Source organism: Sander lucioperca, chromosome 23 (genome assembly GCF_008315115.2).
Source record: "Sander lucioperca isolate FBNREF2018 chromosome 23, SLUC_FBN_1.2, whole genome shotgun sequence".
Taxonomy (NCBI): domain Eukaryota; kingdom Metazoa; phylum Chordata; class Actinopteri; order Perciformes; family Percidae; genus Sander; species Sander lucioperca.
The window spans coordinates 19,751,349-19,770,462 of NC_050195.1; the positions used below are offsets into that span (position 1 = coordinate 19,751,349).

The 19,114-nt window shown below is 39.6% G+C and overlaps 2 protein-coding genes across 2 annotated transcripts in view; one reads left to right on the plus strand and one right to left on the minus strand.

The window, feature by feature from the left end:
* Positions 1 to 50: 50 nt before the first annotated feature.
* vps41 (VPS41 subunit of HOPS complex) lies at positions 51 to 17,940 on the minus strand. The gene is made up of 28 exons (XM_031292924.2): positions 17,712 to 17,940; positions 17,299 to 17,337; positions 12,352 to 12,459; positions 10,841 to 10,918; positions 8,965 to 9,039; positions 7,916 to 7,978; positions 7,710 to 7,775; positions 6,044 to 6,163; positions 5,809 to 5,955; positions 5,656 to 5,722; positions 4,977 to 5,074; positions 4,749 to 4,878; positions 4,498 to 4,613; positions 4,282 to 4,400; positions 3,714 to 3,795; positions 3,457 to 3,549; positions 3,224 to 3,351; positions 2,709 to 2,853; positions 2,550 to 2,591; positions 2,408 to 2,458; positions 2,187 to 2,324; positions 2,052 to 2,106; positions 1,827 to 1,967; positions 1,575 to 1,711; positions 873 to 972; positions 738 to 782; positions 561 to 640; positions 51 to 409 (listed from the first exon to the last, which is right to left on the minus strand). The coding sequence occupies exons 1-28, from the start codon at positions 17,730 to 17,732 to the stop codon at positions 329 to 331; spliced, it is 2,565 nt and encodes an 854-aa protein (XP_031148784.1). The 5' UTR covers positions 17,733 to 17,940; the 3' UTR covers positions 51 to 328.
* Positions 17,932 to 19,114, plus strand: part of pou6f2 (POU class 6 homeobox 2) — a 76,572-nt gene continuing 75,389 nt past the window's right edge. Inside the window, exon 1 of the mRNA XM_031292926.2 lies at positions 17,932 to 17,998. The gene's annotated coding sequence lies outside the window, so the exon portion shown is untranslated. The remainder of the gene's footprint in view (positions 17,999 to 19,114) is intronic.

Below are 19,114 nucleotides of genomic sequence, written 5' to 3' on the forward strand. Positions count from 1 at the left end.
AATTAATTTTCTTTGTCCTGGGAATTAAATGAGATACAAACCATAAACAGTTTTTACGTGTGATTTTATTTTTTCAGACGTTACAGACCTTTCATCGCCAAATCACATTACAGTAGTGGCAAGCAGAACAAGTATAGTTGTTAGATGTAAATATACAGAGACAATCCAATATATACATGCTTTTTTATTTTTATTTCTGCAAGTGTACAGTTCAGTGACTGAGGGAAGGTGATATTCATTGATAAATGACAGTAAATGGAAAGCAACATGGAGGGGTGAGGGGGCGTAAAAGCATCAATAATAAAATTGTGAGTGCGTAGATCCCCGTTTACTTCTTAATCTCCAGGATTCCACTTCCTGGCCCGCGCTTCTTCGCACTGCAGATGTTACAAAACTGCACCCCAGGAATCTGAAACACAAAAGAGGGAAAAGGTACAGGAGTGTCAATATGTTATGTTTGAGATGCACAGATACAATAAAGGCTGGATAAAGATAACCATGTAAAACTCAACCATGTAATATGTATAAAGAGTTACACATATTACAGGGAAGTAACTTACTGTTCCGGAAGATGGTAAACATTCCTTGTGAAACATGTGTCTACAGTGAAACACCACCACACTGAAGGGTTTGGCCATGTCTGAAACACAGGTGGGAAGCAAAGAAAATAGCAATGAATTACTTTCAAATGCAATACAACAGTAAAATACTGGGATACAACAACAAAGGAAACCCACCTGATGGTAATATTGTAGCATGACACGATTCGCAAATGTTCTCCTCTGAAAATAAAACCAACACTTGTGTGAGTACAGTTTCAAAATGACTTAATCTCCGCTGCTTCTGCAGGAACGCAGAGAAAATGCACCCACCGTCGACCCGGACTCCTCTCATCTGTGTTCGGTGCATCTTCTGGAGCAGAGAGAGGGAGTCGGCCACCAGGATCTTCTTACATCCTTCCCTCAGAAGAATCTAAGAAACGAGAAAACAAAATCTGGTTAGTAAAAAAAAAAAAATTCATTCATAAAATTTCTTATTTCCACCTCTAAAATCACCCCAATAATTGCTAGAGTGATTTCAAAACAGAGCTACTGAGGTTGTACGATCCACATAAATGGTCATTGCCCCTAAATATAATGTCATCCTTCTTATTATACCTGTATAATAATGCAGTAAGAAATATTCAGTAATCTTTCTGTGTTTGTAAAAAAGATAATAAATAAAAATACATGTTTTGTTCAACTTAGATTAAACCTGCAGCAGGATATATAAATGGATCTCTTGATTTCTTTTGTTGATTTTTAAAATGTTTAATGTAACCCCCAACTTACAATACTGGGGCCTGTGATGGCAACCCATGCTTGTGCATTCAATTATTTATTGCTACTTATTATCTGCCTTTATCACTTGATCCTTTTTATCTTTTATTTCAACTGAATACAAGCTATACTAGCGTTTACAGCTGCACTACTACTACTTTATTCATCTGTAAACTGTTAAAACTGATTTAATTTCTTCATTATAAAGATTTAAAGTGAAGGGGAAAAAAGTAATCAAAGAGAAACATGTCTAACCTGCAGATTGTAGTCCTGGAGGATTTTCACTAGTGAATCTCTGAGGTTTGGGATCTCCATGCCCTCCTTAATGCGATGGATGAGCAGAATGGGATCCACATGAGTACCAATGTTATTCAGGAGGCCGGTGATGAATGCTGGGGAGACAAAAGCAGACAGATAGAGACAAAGAAGTATTATGAAAAAGTGGGAAAATGAGAAAGAAAGACAGAATAAAAAAAATGACAGGGTCATTAGGAGACAGTATCATACGTGGTTTGTCAATGGAGTAAGAGATGAGATCCTCCCAGAGCTCTGCATCGTCCTGATCTTTGGCAAACTCTATGGCCTTGTCCACGTCCTCCAGCTCCTCCATGATCATCTGCAGCGCTCGTCTGCAGTTCCCCATCCTGCCTGGGAGCCAACATGCTGGATTAGTTTCCTTATAATCATTTTAAAACACTTAAAATAGGAAAACAGACCTTAACTAACACTTACTGAGCAGGAAGACAGTCTCCTCTACAAAGTTCCTCTGCTGACAAACCTCGAGAGCCTGACAGAAAAAGATGAGACAACATAAATGATGTCTCGTAGCTACTGTAAATTTGAATGTGCAGTAGGATGATATTGTACCTTTTCAAGTGGGCAGTGTGTACTATCTCTCAGGAAAGGTAAGAGATTTGGCCGGTCATACTCAGCATACAGACCAATCTGTCTCTCGTGATATTTTTGGCCTTTGTGGTGGTCCCGCTTGAACAGTTTATGGAGGTACTGTGGGGAAAAGATGAGGCAAATCAGTTCTGGATTAAACTCTGAGAGTTATTATGATTGTATTCAAAGTTATCTCAACTTACCACATGCAGAAGCTCGGGCCTGTCTGCTAGTTCTTCCACCACCCTGTCTGTCTATCAGAGGAGAGAAGAGAAACAGGATCAGTGGGCAGCGGCTTTCCATCACATCTTTAATAAAAGACAGAGAGAAGACAGGAACACTTACTGATAGCTTGTCTTCATTGTCCAGAAGCATGTCAACAGCTTTCTGACAACGTAAATGTAGAGATTTTATGTGTTACTAAACATTGAAATGAAATGAAAAATTAAACATGACAATATGGCGTGAATACTTGTTTACTTGTTGTAATGTTTTCACTTTTACCTCTTTGTCAAAGTCCATGAGGAGGACGATCTTGTCCTCTATGGAGGAGAAAAGGTTGTGTTTGTGGATCAGCTGGTAAACATCTTTGTGCCTCAGTCTCAGGTAGATTTCTAAGGCTCTGTCGTACCGCTGGTCGTACGTGTACCTGCAACAGCACCAGAGACAAACAAGTTACTTTTAAAAATTTGATTTTCTGTCATTTTCATTGTCATTGACAGCATTACTCCTTCAGCCCTACATGTCGTTCAGTGAATACATATTTGCAGACAAAGATGGTGAAACCAAGCGTTGTTCAGATACACAGAACTTAACTTAAAACTCCAGTCTAGATCTTAGAGTTTCAAAAAAATACCAAATAATTGACAATGAATTTCATACACCTGTGTATAAAATGATGCACAATGCATACACTTTTTCCATTTTGTTGTTATATTAAAAACCGGCAACTTCTCTTTGAGTATTTCCCTCAATACTGATTCAATTGGTTGAGTAATGCACAAGTTAAGATCACTCACAGTTCAGCCAACGTGGTGAGCAAGATTCTGTTGGTGGGTTCCTTCTTCAGGTGATCGCTGACTGCCTGAACAATGGCCATGTTATTATAAAGCTCTCCAGGCCATTCCCGGATCAGTGTGGCAAAACCCTTTGTGGACAGCACAGAAACCATTAAGCTGACGATCAACCAGTGGATTAACACTGATTTGACACATTTGTCACAGGATGATAAGACTATTAAGGGACAAAGTACCTCATAGTCAGTTTTGAGAAAGTCATGCAAGATCATTTCATAGATGGCCGGTCTGAGACGCAGATCCCCTCTGGGCAAATACTGACTGATGGCCTGAAATTGGAGAGAGTTGGCGTTATTGAGAATAGTGATTAGAGACCAATACTGGAAGAAAGACTAAACATTTGCATCATCGATTCCTGACCATAATAATTTCAGTAATTAACAGTAAGTTCTATTAACCAACAAAAATTCTGAACCAGAGCCCCTGTACCTACCTTCAACTGTCCGATGGTCTTGAACCTGTACACTTCATTTTCCCATAGTTCCATGTTTTTTCCAAGAACCTTTTGACACTTCCTGAATTAGAATAAGCACATGAAACATTCAGATGAAACTAAAACGATTCGGGCTTTTTGACTTTGTTAGCAGTGAGCATGCTTGTGGCTATAGTGTCACGTCAACGAATAAAGAATGTTATACATGACATTAACATACAGTGTATTAACTATATGGTCTTTGTGCTTAAAAGGAAATAGTAATTTGACCAAAAAAAACAACTAACTCAAGGTCCACTTACTGGTTAAAGCACTCAAAAAAGTGTGTAGGTAGGTCATTGAATTATCATCTAATCCATTCAGTAACCGATGTAATTCTAGTGAAAATAAGTTTGGATTATGTTTGAGTGTTTTACTCTTTCTACAATTTTTTAATAAAGACATGAGTGAAACATTCTGCTTAACACTTAAAATAGAAGGTTTCTGTAATATGGACCCTGGAGATTAAAAGACACAAAGGTTTTCAAATATCAGTCACAAACGCACGCACACAGACCCTAAAACCTACCTCGCAGCACTGTCATAGTCTCCTTTTTCAACTAAGTGATTGATGTAAGCCATCCCAATTTTCTGAACGTCGTGTCTCTTGATGTTTTTGAAACTGATCTCTGCAGCCATCAGGGCCTCCTGTCACAGTTAAACCACAATAACAGGACACACAGTCAAACTATATAATTGTGGACCGTAACCTTTTGCAACATTCATAAAATTCAACAACACAAACCTCATATTTCTTCTTTTCGAGTAGCCAATCGATATGGTCATCCTGGTCTCGCTCCTTGGCCACGACGATGTCTTTGGGACTGATGATGTAGAAGAGCGACTCTCCCTCAGAATGCTCTGTTAATGGAAATACATTTATGCCTCTGTGTATTGTGCATTACAGCTGACATTTGATGGTCGATGCATAATGAAATCAGAGGGCAATAAAAGGCTGCGTGACATTTCTCTGAGGGCTGTATTTTATAGTCTCACCGAGGCGGTAGTCTCTGCACTCGTTGTCTTGGAAGTTGCGCACGGTCAGTGCGTCTGAAGAGATCTCCTCGCAGCTTTCAGGGAGAGGCTGGATGATGTCGAGACGAGGCCGCGCACGGAACTCCTCATCCTGCACACAAATACACACACAATGAGTACAACTCCTGTAACATATGTACCCCTTTTAATATATATATATATATATATATGTAAAAGAAGTATCATTACCATGTGATCAGAGTTCTCCTTCACAAAGTAAAGGGTGACAAGCTGATCTGCCAGCGGGGCCAGGCCACTGATGAAGAACTCGGTCTCAAATGCAGACACTGTTTGACAAAGAGAAGCCAAACAAAAGATAATTAAAGATATCATCCTCTTGTTATAGTGCATTTAATCCATCTGTAAGTCGGGAGTGGTAACATCCGGATAGTCTATATATTTGTCGCTGCATCTTCAAAATATCATCTTTTTAGGAACTTGTTTTAGCCTGCACCACCATAGGTACAATTTTCACTTGACAACCCAAGCAGAATATGAGGTCTACTGTTTTACTGTATTGACTTCTGCTACTCTCCTTGTTGTTAAAATGTTATGCATCATTATCACCAAAACAAGTTCCTGTACATTTATCATAGCAGGCAGATAAAGCGACGTAATCACACTTTTATAATATAACTTTGATTTTAGTTAATTTGTCTTAGTATTATTCTATCTAGTTGTTTTAACCACTGTGTTTTAATCCCATCTCATCTAGTTTTATCCTTGCTTTATGTTGTATTTAATTTCACTATTGTGTTTGCCTGTTCTAGCTTTATGTTAAGCACGTTCTAAACTTGGTTTAGATAAGTGCTCTATAAATAAAGTTGATTATTATATAGTTTATTATAGTGTGCAGTGGATTGTATACCTATTTCCACATAGCGGCTGGGCAGATCTCTCATTTCAGTAGGATTTCTTTCTTTCACAACACAAATCTGAGGAGAAATAAGAAAATTACTGAAATTCTGAAACACTGGAATAGCTAGAGTCTGATATGAGTTTAAATAGATAAGAAGCACACCTTAATGGAAGAACCCCAGCCAACAATGAGAGAGCTGTTGTCCTTCCAACACAGGCTGCAGGGGTACATGTCAGGCCTCAGACTGACATTATCCCGCAGCACGTTTGTGATCCGCTGTTTTGTACCAATATCATAGATTTTAACACCCTAAAAGAAATCAGGAAAAAAAGAAAAATTAAAAATTGTACACATTCAATATTGTACTTTTCATTGAGGTCTGTGACTGATCACTCACCACATTGTTGGCCCAGGCAATGAGGTTAGCTCTCCACTGGATCGCAGTGATTGAGCCCTCGCCTTCATGTAGAACAGACGTCTTCCAGCGATTCAACCAGTTTCTTTCATACAGGAGCAGCTTTGAGAAAGAAAACAAGATAACATTTAATTCTCCACAGTTTGTAGTGTGCAGTTGTGCAGCCTGGTCTACAGAGGGCAGTAGATGAACAGCACATTGCACAAGGAATAGCCAGTCAGGAGATGTGTCTGGTAAAAGGGTGAAACTGCCTTAAAGATTTAACCTAAACTGAAGGAATACATGAAGCTCCTAAACGTTCCACTTCAGAGCATTTAGGCACAAAGACAATGAAGACAGATTGTTCATTATACTCCATCTAAGTGATAATACTTCACATTAGCTTCACATTCAGTGGTGGAAGAAGTCATTTTGCAGTTTCACATGGTCGATGTGATTTCCAAGTGTAAAAGCCATCAAGTAAAAGGGTTGAAAACTTGATGCATCACAAGCATGATTTCACACATCCTTCTTCTTCTCATTATAATGGTTATGGCTTTTTTAGGATACACACCATTTATTGTAGTCCCTGTGTGTGGCGTAAAGTGTAGAAACAAGTATTGAAAGACAAATTCATCATTGCTTCATGCTATGTATATTTACTGTCTCACAGAGGTGTGGAAGCTCAGGAAGTGTTGTGTTTTTAACCACAATGCAATGTGGTGTAAAGGCGGCCGCAGGACTACTTCATCAATTGCAGTTTAATGTTCAGGCCTTGTATTGTACATGCTGTTGAGGACAAAGCCTGTCATTCACATTCCCTGCATTGCTACTGTCCTGCTACTAAGGACGCCGAGAGAAGGTTGTATTGGCTCTTTAATTCAGCAGTTGGGCTATGTTAATAAACAGTTTGCTCTACAAAGAGATGATATGACAAAAGAACTGCGGAGACAAAATTGAATTTCCTTTGACAGGATGTGGCTCCCGTTGAGGCTTATTGATTTTCATCACAGGCACATTGTGGAGGCCCTCACAACTTGGGACTGAGAGGAATCAGCAGCAATTGAAAGAAAATGGCAAAGTAACACTAACAATGGGGTTTCATAAAAAGTTGTTTTTCCTCACCCCTGTTGTATAAATGTCAGTATACTTTATTTATGGATGGTTTTGCAATGACGCTACTTCCTAACAGTTTATAGTGTGTGTACAGTAATTGGCATGTGGTAATATGTAGGTGGTTTTACTTCCGAAAAACAATATGACAAATCTAACGCCTAAGATAGTTTTCACCTTCCGCGGTGACATACCTGCCAGACAAGACTTTCAGGAAAGAGATCACTGTATGCGCCCGAAAATCCTAAGACTATGTACCCTCTTGATAATGACATATTTTTGCCGTGCTTGTGAAGCATTGCCTTTCAAACACTGTTGAGCGAACAGCACTTTGTGAAAATGGGCAGCTCTCCCGAGAGCACTCCAGCAAAGAGACAGAAAACTAAGAGCCTTTCACAACAGACAAAGGCCTGTGCATCAGCATCAGCCAGGCCAAAGTGAGAAGGTTTGCAAGATTCGGTTTGGCCCGGACACAATCAGGATGAATCATTGTTGCAGGAAATGGCGAAAACTGTACATAATGACTACACGAGTAAAAAATACTACTCAAACCTACCTTGTTGCCCCCAGTAACAAACTGTTTGTAGTTTGATCTAGTGAACTGAGGGTGTAATGCCACCACCTGCAGAACAATACATGAGTGACAGATTAGACTATAGAGTTTCAGAATTAGATTTTTCATTTAGTTAGATGCAGGTAATACTGCAGCAACAGATGCATGCTAGGGCTCTTAAGTTTTCAGAAAATTTGATATCAACTTACTTTGATGGGACAGTCAAAGTTCTCATGGAAGCCCTCTCTTGTATAGAGACCAAATACTTGAACCTGAAACAAAGATGAGATGGCAGAATGGCAAGCAAAGGTGAATAACTCAACATTTCTCCTTTAATTGCTGCCTCTGCAACTATCTGAGGCCAGCGGGGGGAATTGTTGTCAGAAAATACTTTGATTGGCTCCCTACTTCTCCGCTGGGTCACCAATTAGTGGACAAGTTGATTCTTTGAACCCCGCAGGGTTTAGAAACAGAAGTCCTCATCTTGGACACGACCACAGCCTCAGTTGACTACAACAAGCCCTAATGTACCATTAGAGTACATGACACCCAGTTTCTCTTCACCAGAGGCCCCAAAAAGAAGACTTTTTTTTTTTTTTTTTTTTTTTATGTAGAGGAATAATATAAAACTCTGATGCAATCTTCTTTTTTGAACCGCACTAGCGATTAAGGATTAAGTTAGATTTTCAAAGGATTAACAGCCAACTGAATTGGTTAAGGGCAAACAATTGGTGTAGCATTGGTTTTAATTGTCTGCTCCACTTTTTTGTGCGACAAGATCTTGTTTTTGCCACCAGAGTGCTAGAAGTAGGGGGAAGGTGATATCAGAGAGCATATCTTGACTGTGAAATCCATGAAGGATGGTGGTAATGATGAGAAGAGACAAGATAACAGTAAGGTGGAGAACACCATAGATGGCTGATGGCTGACTGACAGCTCGACGGATCTGAGTCCTTTCCCCTACTATTCTAAATAGGTACAGCTTTTTATAAATTCACACATCATGAAAACAATATGTGTGTAGATATGTTGAAGATTAAACTTTAGGTTATTGCTCTGACTGTGGAAGATCTGCCTTCTGAAAATTCACTACCAAACACCTCAATTTCTACATCCTTAGCATAAAGTTCAACACTGATAAGATGAGTTCTATATGAATCTGAGGATGAATTATGAAAGATGAAAAACACAGATTTTTATTTTATTTGCTTTAGCCCCAAGGATCAGTAACCAGCGGCGATGAGCAGAAAGATCTCACCTTCCCATCCTCGGAGCAAATGCCCACATGCTCTCCACTTTCATCCAGACTGATCTGGTTGATCTTCACTGAACTCTGCGGAGACACAATATCATGGCATCTTTTTTTAGAGGCGGGTGAATATCTTTGTGGCTGGCAAAATGTTGCTGGCTGACATTTTACCTCATTAAGTGAAATGCCAGAAAAAGGGAAAGGCAAACAATGTGAGTATGTAATGGATGCTTAGTCCCGTATGTGTCAATGCATAGAGCATGGCATTAATGCGGTGAAGGTTAGGGGGTCCCAACTCAGTGCTGATGCTTTTAAAGTCTACACATTCATGACACTATGGGGCTCTTTAGATAAAAGGATCAACCAAATGGCATAAATTATAGCAAATGTTACTTAAAAACCATCCCTAAGGGGTTGACTGTGCATCTGTGGAGAAAAAGTTTTTGCTTATCATATACAATTTCTCCAGTGCATTAGGTCCACCTGGGTATTTCGTACGCATATTAAATCCTTTTCTGCTTTCCAATGAATTCTGACCGGTTCATTTTAAAACTACATCACAAATCCATCAGCAAGATCTTAGCTGTCTTTCTTCTGTTCAGTGATATAGCTTCCTTGTTACTATTATTATTATTATTATTAGGCAATGACTGATAACTGGTAGTAAGTTTCTTAGGTGAGTAGCACTTGAATCAATGTGCCCAGCAGGGACACTACAGTTAGAAGCACGAGTGCAGGTACATTAAACGGTTAAATCAGCCTTGATTACCGAATTTTTGTTTTGACTTGCAAATTAAATTATTGTTGAGAACTCATTCCTAACGCTAACATTTGTTAATTACACACAAAATACAGCTAAGGCTGATGGGAATGTCATTAGTTTTGCGGGTATTTGGTCAAAAGTCTGAGACAAATCAAATGTTGACCTGATTATGGCGCTAGATGAAAAGTCAGGGGATCACAAAAGTGATTATAATTCATCCTGAGGGGAACATGAATGTCTGTAAATAGACTGGACAGCATTTTTATATAGCGCCTGTTGGAGCTATTCATTGTTTTGTTATTGTTAGAGCTATTCATTGTTTTGTTATATTTAATAGGTAAATATTTATTTATTTAATTTCTGTTTTTGCTTGAATCATACAGCTACATAAATTTGTTTATATCATTAGTATTTTATATCTGCTAGTGCTTTTGTTTTGAAAGTACCATACAGCCTTAGCCACCAGGTGAAGTCTACATATATAGGTTATCAGGTATGTGGGAGGTAGACACCGGGGAGGGCTGATGTTTTTTTACCAGAGCCTAGAGATGCCATTGTTTAAAATGTTTATTTGCAGAGAACTGTATAAATAAACCTCACAAAATGCCATCTCTTCCTGAACAATGAACGTTTTTATCTTTGCGTAAGATTCACTCCTTCGGTGCTTCAGTGGCTGTTTGACTTTGAGTTTTTAGTTTGTTTTGTTCGATATGAGGACAAATTGCCACTACAGCGCCTTTGTACCTTACCGGTCAAAGCACTTCACAATTTGCCTCTCATTCACACACACATTCATACGACGACGCTGCCATGCAAGGCACTGGCCTGCCATCGGGAGCAACTTGGGGTTCAGTGTCTTGCTCAAGGACACTTTGACATGCGGACAGGATGAGCCGGAGATCAAACTGCCAACCTGTACCAAATTTCATGGGAATCCACCAATTTACTCAAAACCACAAATGTCAACCTGATGGTTGCCGTACAGTAAAAACATTATTTAGGTTAATATTAATAACACATAATGACTAAGTCTAGCATTAGTCTTTAACATGGCTAAAAGGTTAATCACAGTAGGCCTAATGAATTTCATTATTATAATCTAAAGGATTATAATGTACTCACAATTTCAAACTTCTGAGTTACATTTCCTTGGATGTCCAGCAGGAAGACCTTCCCAAAATGAGTACCTAGGGCAAGAAACTGAGAAGGGACAAATGTAATGAAAATTAAACCAGAAGACACATGAAACAAATTCAAGATTATGGAGAGAAAAAAAATCTTGTGCTGACGAAGGCTGTGGAAGAGCATAATAATAAATAAATAAAACACTTCCTGGAGCTGGAGCAACATGAGCAGAGTGGGGATTGGGTGGGCTTGAAGGCAAAACTGTGAAATTGCAGGGGGTGGAAAAGCCCTATTTATTAAAGCATACAGTGTGAAATGGCATTTTTTTCCCCGTCAAATTAAAATGCTTAAGCATAATAAATGCACTGTACATCTGACTTCTTCCCATGCTCCCCATGCAACCCAATCACCTCCCTGCCCAGCACAGAGCTATTATTTCTACTGAGCAGCAACTGGTTTCTGTGTTTTGTGCTTCAGCAAAAGTGCATGTGTGCATATATGTGTGTGTATGTGAGTCCACTGGGACAAAAAAAATTATAGAAACTGGGGGCTTTTGGCATTAGATTAAGTGTGTGTTCTTCCACCCCAGCCCCTGCTCCATGCCCTCCTCCTAATCCCCCTCCCTTCAAGACCAGCATGTGGATGTGCGGCAAGCCCACCATGCTTCAGTGCAGTCTATAATGAAATGCTTATATTTACAGGCACAGCTGAGCATGTCAGACAGAGCCCCTGCAATCTCCCCAAATAAAATAACCAAAAATAAATAAATAAAGGGTTCAACCTTGTGAGGCGGAGCGACTTTTAAAGGGATTTATCAGAATGGAATTGTTCAAATGAAATTCCAATTCAGACACTTAAAATATGAGGCAACATAAGGCAATATGTGCCTTTGGTGGCTTTAGGGTTGTGGGAGCTTGCCACGACAGAGGGGGCTGGTGTGACCACACAGGTAGCTGAATGGCAGAAGATACACAAGCACAGAAATCCCAGGAAGAAAGACAGTCAGATCAAATTAAGAATTTCAGCAAAGCAACGTATCTCACTGTGGCACGGTTGCTATTTTGAGGTAAAAGAAAAGAAAAAATAAAAAAATAAAAAGAGGGGACCAAATTCTCTAAGTAAAAATAAATAAATGAAAATCAATAGCAGTTAATAAAACATCAGGTGGGGAGACATAACTGGGTATGACTTTTGCTCTGCTCAGGCGTGCATGTGTGCTGCTGGTGCCACAACGATTAACCATCTTGCAGAGAGTGGCCCTCAACATATCAACATTTGACAAACAGAGGAGATGAGCGAAAAATATGTAAGAGTGGGAATGAAAAAGAGAAGAAGACAATGGCACCTAGTGTCTTCTGATGTTTTCCCCGAGAGGAAAAGCAGGGAAAGGTGAGAAAAGAATGGGCTGCCATCTCTCAAATGTGTACATAAACAATGTGAAATCTGTACTTGAGATGGGTAGACTTGAGACTGAAATGCCTTTGTGTGTGGTGGATTATAACCTCTACCTTGTCATGGACAGTCATACAGCTGGCTGCATCCTTCTGGAGGATTTCTGTCACCCCATTGGAGAGCCTCTCATACTTCAGCTTGGGCTCCTCCTCGCTGTCCTCCTCCTGGTTGAGAAAGTAGACTTGTAAGATTCAAGATATAACAATTTTTAAAAGGTATTCATTACAACAGCACAGTGTCCTCTCACAAACACTACAGTCCACAATGTCCTTTGAAAGACATTGACAAAACCCTTAATGCAGTAAACTGAAATATCTCAAGTCATTTAAATGCTGTTCTCATTTTTAAAACAAGTGAGAAGAAGTTCAATAAGGGGGTGACATGACTTCCTATGCTTTCCACTCAACTTAAAAGGTGCCCTGTGGAGTTCTTGACCACTAGTGGCGCTATGGAGCAATGTTTTTATGTACAAGGCCTTACACATTCTGCCACTGACACTATTCGACTGGCTGACAGTTGGTGGTAACGCTCTAAAAACGTAGTAATGTCTAAACATAGCATAATTATGGCTCCAACTGCAGTTCTGGACAAGACCCGCCCTTCAATAGCATTCGTGCACTACGATTGGCACCTTTTAGTCCATCACACATAAAATAAGCTTGAAATAAGCATATTTGTAAGGCTGATAAAAATGGTTAAACATTAGAACATGAAAACCATAAATCATATCAAAATGATATATAATATTTATAAAAAAATATATCACAATGTTCCTCTGCTCATCAGACAAAACCTTTCACAAGTGTGAAACATAATAGACAATGCATATTGATGGTTTTAACTACATTTTGCCCGGAATTATAAATTTGGCAACCGATTTTTGTAAAACCATAACACACTACTATTATATCATCACAATACAATAGCAGCAACAGCTGATGAACTCACCATCACACAGCCCTACATGGTTAAGGTGAAATCACATTCGCAAATTTTTGCAAACTCTGGGCAAAATGTACAATGTTAGACCACATTTATCTTCATTTAGGGCTGCAACTAACACTTATTTTCATTATCGATTAATCTGCTCATTATTTTATTGATTTATCATTTTGTCCATAAAATGTCAGATAATAGTAAAAAATAAAACCCCATTATAATATCCAGGAACCCAACATGCAAATGTGTTGTATTCCCAACCAAGAGTTTAACACACACACACACACACACACACACACACACACACACACACACACACACACACACACACACACACACACACACACACACACACACACACACACACACACACACACACACACACACACACAAACACACAAACACACAAACACACAAACACAACTTTAGCAAAAAGTAATATGTAACTGATACATTCTGGGAGGCTGGTTTTACATCCACAGTGCCCACCACTGCCACCGTGTCACTGGGCAAGACACACTGAACCCTGCAGCACCACACTAATGGCCAATCGTACATGTATTCTGGCCTCTTCAAAGAAAATCATGTCTTGCATGTGTGTGTCAGAAGATGTATGCACAAAGACAGATTTCCATTACCTTGCTTGAAGTGCAGCATGAAGTCCTTTTTATTTATTTATTTTTTATTTTCCGTTTAATGACATACATGAATTTAGTAATTTCATAAAGCAAACTTAAGGTATTCTACTACGCTACACTTTCCAGCGTGAGCCAACATTTGCGGCCAGTCACAGCCTGAATATTACTCATAATTCAGTTTATAACCAATGCTGCACAGTCTGTGGCTGCCCAGAGGGTGCATCAACTCAAAACATTGTCTGCCATTATGTGCTACTGGGTTGGAGGTGGGGGACAATAGCGTGGAAAAATGTTATTTTCAAAAACAATCCTTTCCCACTCAACAACGCCATATCTAGGCTATTTCCTGTGTATTCTGGTTGTGAGATTTCTGATGCGGGGGCATTTGTCACGGGTTTCAAAGGTGTATCAAACAACAAAGGCAAACTTCATCCCCAGAGAGAAACTACATTTCCAAACTTCTGCCATCTCCTGTAAGTTGCCTTTTGTTTTGTCAACTACTGGGCTGGCCTTTGTGATGTAACCATTTTGGCCGTATTCTTTGCCTATTGCCAGTTAAGATAAAACATGCTGCTTTCAAATACTCACTGAAGACAACACTAGTCACAAACTTACATTCAGGACATGAAAGGTACTCCTTTTCAATATTAAGAACATAATGGATCAACCCACCACCCACCCCTCCATTTCTTTTTGTCTCGACAAGCACAAAGTACAGATGGGTGACAGATAATAGGAAAAACCTGAATAAATGAGTAGGGAAACCTGAAAACGCAGGTAAAATAATGTTAATCCAATGCTTTGGCCTTAACAGTGAGGAGACATGTTAGACAGTGCTCTCCTTAAGCTGTTCTGGAGGCTTGTGGTGTACTAACAAACCTAAAACACATTTTTTCTTTAATTTACCCACACACATTTTGTGCTTTTTAGGACCAAAGTTATTAGATGAAAGCGCATTTTGTGACTATATCTCTTGTAACTTGCTCTTTGTTTTGTCAACTACAGATCTGGTCTTTGTGTTGTAACCATTGTTGCCTCTTTGCCTATTGGCAGTTGAGAGACATCAGACTGAACCATTCCGAGTACACCTGTTACAAATGTACATATATCCCCCTAAATATTAAAAAGCAATTAATCCACTCCCCCACCCACCTCAGCATATTTTTCCTGACTCATACGCTTAAGCTATACAGTATGTGCTTTTTGGTAGCACAGCTGTTATATCAAAGCAAAATTTAAGACACAATTTGGACACAATCTCAGGCAACCATTTATTCCCCTTAAAAATGGAACCCTTTCAACTTTAAATTAAAGGGGAACTATGCAGTTTTTTTTAGCTTAATTTACTTAACTGAACAGCTTCGGAGTCATTGGAATGGTTATATGATTTTTTTCGGGTTGAATGGTGGTTGTCTCGCTCCCCCCTAGCGCCTGTGAGCGGAAAAACCACCCTTGCAACTTTCGGCCGGCGAACCACCGGCCTCAGCGTCAGGAAGTATCGCGTGATATCACGTCTCGCCATGTAATGAATTGCTTCATGGCACTGCACATATACAGGAATCGGCTAGCTATAAGAACAAGGTAACGATGGAGTTTTTCACGCTATCTTCGTGGCTGAAAAGAAGCAGAAAGCTAGGAAAGCATTGTCGGAGGAACAGAGAAAGAGGAAACGGCAGACTGACCTAGCGAGGAGTCAGACACGGGTAAACATCGGACCTGCGTTTTTAGAATGGCGAGAACTTAGACAAACAGAAGCCTGCAAATCCGATGCTGACCTGGCGTTCTTGCTGTTGCACATGTAAGTATCTTTGGGATAAACTCTGTTTAATCTTTGTATTTCTTGTTATTGTGACCTCGGGATGTTTGCTATTGTCTGTAAAGGTTTTTATTATGATCACTGTCTGTTACGGGCTTACTAGCTAGCTTACTAGCTAGCTTACTAGCTGTCTACCTCAGTGGACATTGCTCCATGCATTCACCGGCTTCTATGAAAACAAATGCACATGACCAGAGGGAGAAGATGGGAGGGGGGAGAGTCGCCAACAAGTTTTTACAACAGTGTTGCCAAATATCTATTCCGAAGCTGTAGGGGGAGCTCTATAGAGAAACCTGCGAGCAAAAAGCGAGAAAACCTTTAAGTTAGGACTGAGCACACATATTGTCAACATATGAAATAATGTGAAATAATCCTCCGATTAGGATCCAAGTAATGGGTCAGGTACTTCCTTACTAATTCTCCTGACACTCCAGTATGAATTTGTCAAGTAAAGCTGATTATATTGGTTCAGTGCTAAAGTGAGGAAGAAGATGTTACTGTAGTATTATTATGTGTCACCTGCTGTTAAGGGTTTGACCCACTGTACTCCAAAATTAAAATAAATCCTACTTCCTTGGCTACCTGAGGCATCAAAACAAGACCAATCAAAAACACTTAATTCCAGGCGTATTGCTAGTATTATGTCATAACAAATCAGACTTGTCTGGCCAGATTACAAAGGTGGTGAAGAGCATGCCTTTTACTGTCAAGATACAATTGTTATCCTGCTCATTTCCTCTGTGAGTAGTGGAGTGTAGAGCACACACACACACACACACACACACACACACACACACACACACACACACACACGCCCTCACTTCCTTTATCCAGTGAGCCTGCTGTCAACCAGGTAACAGCAGCAGCAAGACACCAAGTAAACTACATTATTTTGCGGTATTCTAAGCAAATAACCGGCTGCTTGCAACCACTTGGAGAAGAGACAAAATCCCACAGTCCTGCATGCTTGTTTCCCTGTGTGTTCATGTTCTACAGTACTAAACACACTGTGCACAGACAGAAAACAGGATATAGGATCTCTTTCTATTTACAAGGCTGGAATTTTCCCCTTTTCCTTTCACTCACTCTTAACTATTTTCTTCTGAGAGCCTTTCCCTCATATTTCATTCACTTCTCTGCTTCCTATAAAGACACTCCCCTTCCTGCCAGGCTGATGTATATAGCAATATTTTATTTAGCCTACTTGTGATTCTCAGAAGCACAAAAGTACTGTAAAATGCCGAAGCGCAGTCATAATATCGATGGATCTGGAAAGCTATCTGTAATTCATGAGTGTTTGACACCTCTCAGAACCTGACAAAGATCCTTCCGGGATCAAGCTTGGTTGATAAAGGCTGGCTGTGTATTACAGTCCTTTTGAGTAGGCAGCGAGCTTTACTTGGAGTTAAAAAATCACCCATGCTTGACAGAACTATGCACACCCCTGTCATCGACAATATGTTGCTCTTGATGCATTTCTACATGAATATACTGGTGAAAATGCATGACATTTTAAGGTGTCATTTGTTTCCCTTTAACCTCTATATAAACTTTCTCTCATCGTCATTTTGCAGGAGAAAGAAATGGCAGCAAAGAGTGATGTTTCTTACCTCAGACTCATCTGTGAATTCCTCACTTTGTTTTCTGCCCTGAATGGAGAGAACATTTTGAATGGATTTCAACAATCTGTCATTAAATGGCTCACTATATTAAAGCACCGAAGCATTGATTTAAAGTGAGAGTGCATTAGAATGTCATTTAACTCAAACATAAACTTTAGAGATTAGCCAGGGCACTACAGCTACAATGTTTTACTAAGAAAAGGCAAATACATATCAAATCAATGTACTACAATCAAATAACACACTTAAGCTTTCCACGCCACATTAAACTGTTACATAACAAGCTAAATCAAATCAAAAGGCAGCTGACAGCATTCACAGACCACAACTCCTATTTATTTTCATGTATACACGTATAAAACATCAACATTAGCCAGCTAACGTTAGCATGCTGTGCTTACCTGCTCCTCCACATCCGCCATCGTTATTCGCTGTATCCAAGCAGAATAGTTAGAATATCTCAATACGTTTTCAGAGAATACATGTTAAGCGTCCACAATATCGTAATTAGGTTTGCTTGTCAAAAATATCCACTATACAACAAAACGATGTTTGTTGTCGAAGCCAGGGTCCCTCTGTCATAAGTTAAATCACATGACAATACAAAGCCGTAAAGCATTATGGGTATTGGAGTCGTTCTGACAGTAGATGCCAACAGTCAAGAGCAGGTGACACTAATTAACGACAGGTGAGACCTTTTTTTTAACGTATTTATATTTGCCAAAAGCATTTCCGCTTTTAAAACTAGTTTTTGCTCGGTTTTAACTTAGTTTTTTTCACTTCTGTTAACATTTTAGACAGTTAACTAGCAAGTTTCTAACGTGTCCGTTCTTTTTTTCTGGGATAAACCATTTACATTTTTTAAAGTCTTAAACTGCGCCAAGTAGCTATAGGCAACAACGTTAGGATATTTTAACCACAAATCATATCTTCACAGAGGTTTTATTATGCCAATTTAAACAATTGGAACATGTGGATAAAATAGTTGCTGACTATTGTGATGGAAAAGTAACTAAATATATCTAAGCTAACGTTACTCAAGTAGTTTTTGAAGTACTTTTATGGTACTTTACTTTTCATTTAACGTTATAACGTTACTTCTTCTCTACTACATTTCAGTGAGTGAGATATTATACTTTGTACCAGGTCCGGTTCTAGACTGCTTTGAATGGGGTGGCAGTAAGAGATGTTGGTTGGGCACCAACAACTAGCGCTAATTCACGGTTTTTGCTGGCTGAGAAGGGCCTTTGTTGAGTGTCAAACACTTCATTTCCTGCATTCTAATACGTTTTTATGCACCAATTTATGGGTAAACATCTTATGTAAAGTAAAATACAGGTGACAACTTAAAAATATGGCCTAATGGAATGTAAGGCAATAAGGGTTTACATCAGGGACCTGGGCCCTGATCCGAGTACATTTGACCGCAAGTCCAGTTGGATTGATTAGTGTGAACATGATCTGTGCCCAAGTCCACTTGAAAAGGTGGTCTCAGTAAACTTCATGTGTACATGCTGGTCGCATCAGGTGTAAAAACTAACTGTACCAAAACACGGAAGTGGACTGCTATATTTACTGTGACTACGAGACATGTTTAACCGGTTATAAAACGGTCTCAATTTAATATTGATGCCACAATATCAGACGGCAGCATTGCCCAGAGCCGCCAGACCCAGAGCTGCTTCGCTGCCACCTTCGACCTGCAGTCAGAGCTTCGGGAGGCTGAGAGCTCCATGCCTGACAGCAGCGGCTCCTCCGGCCAGGAGCAGAGCATCACCTCGCTAAATCCCCTTTCTTTCTCCAA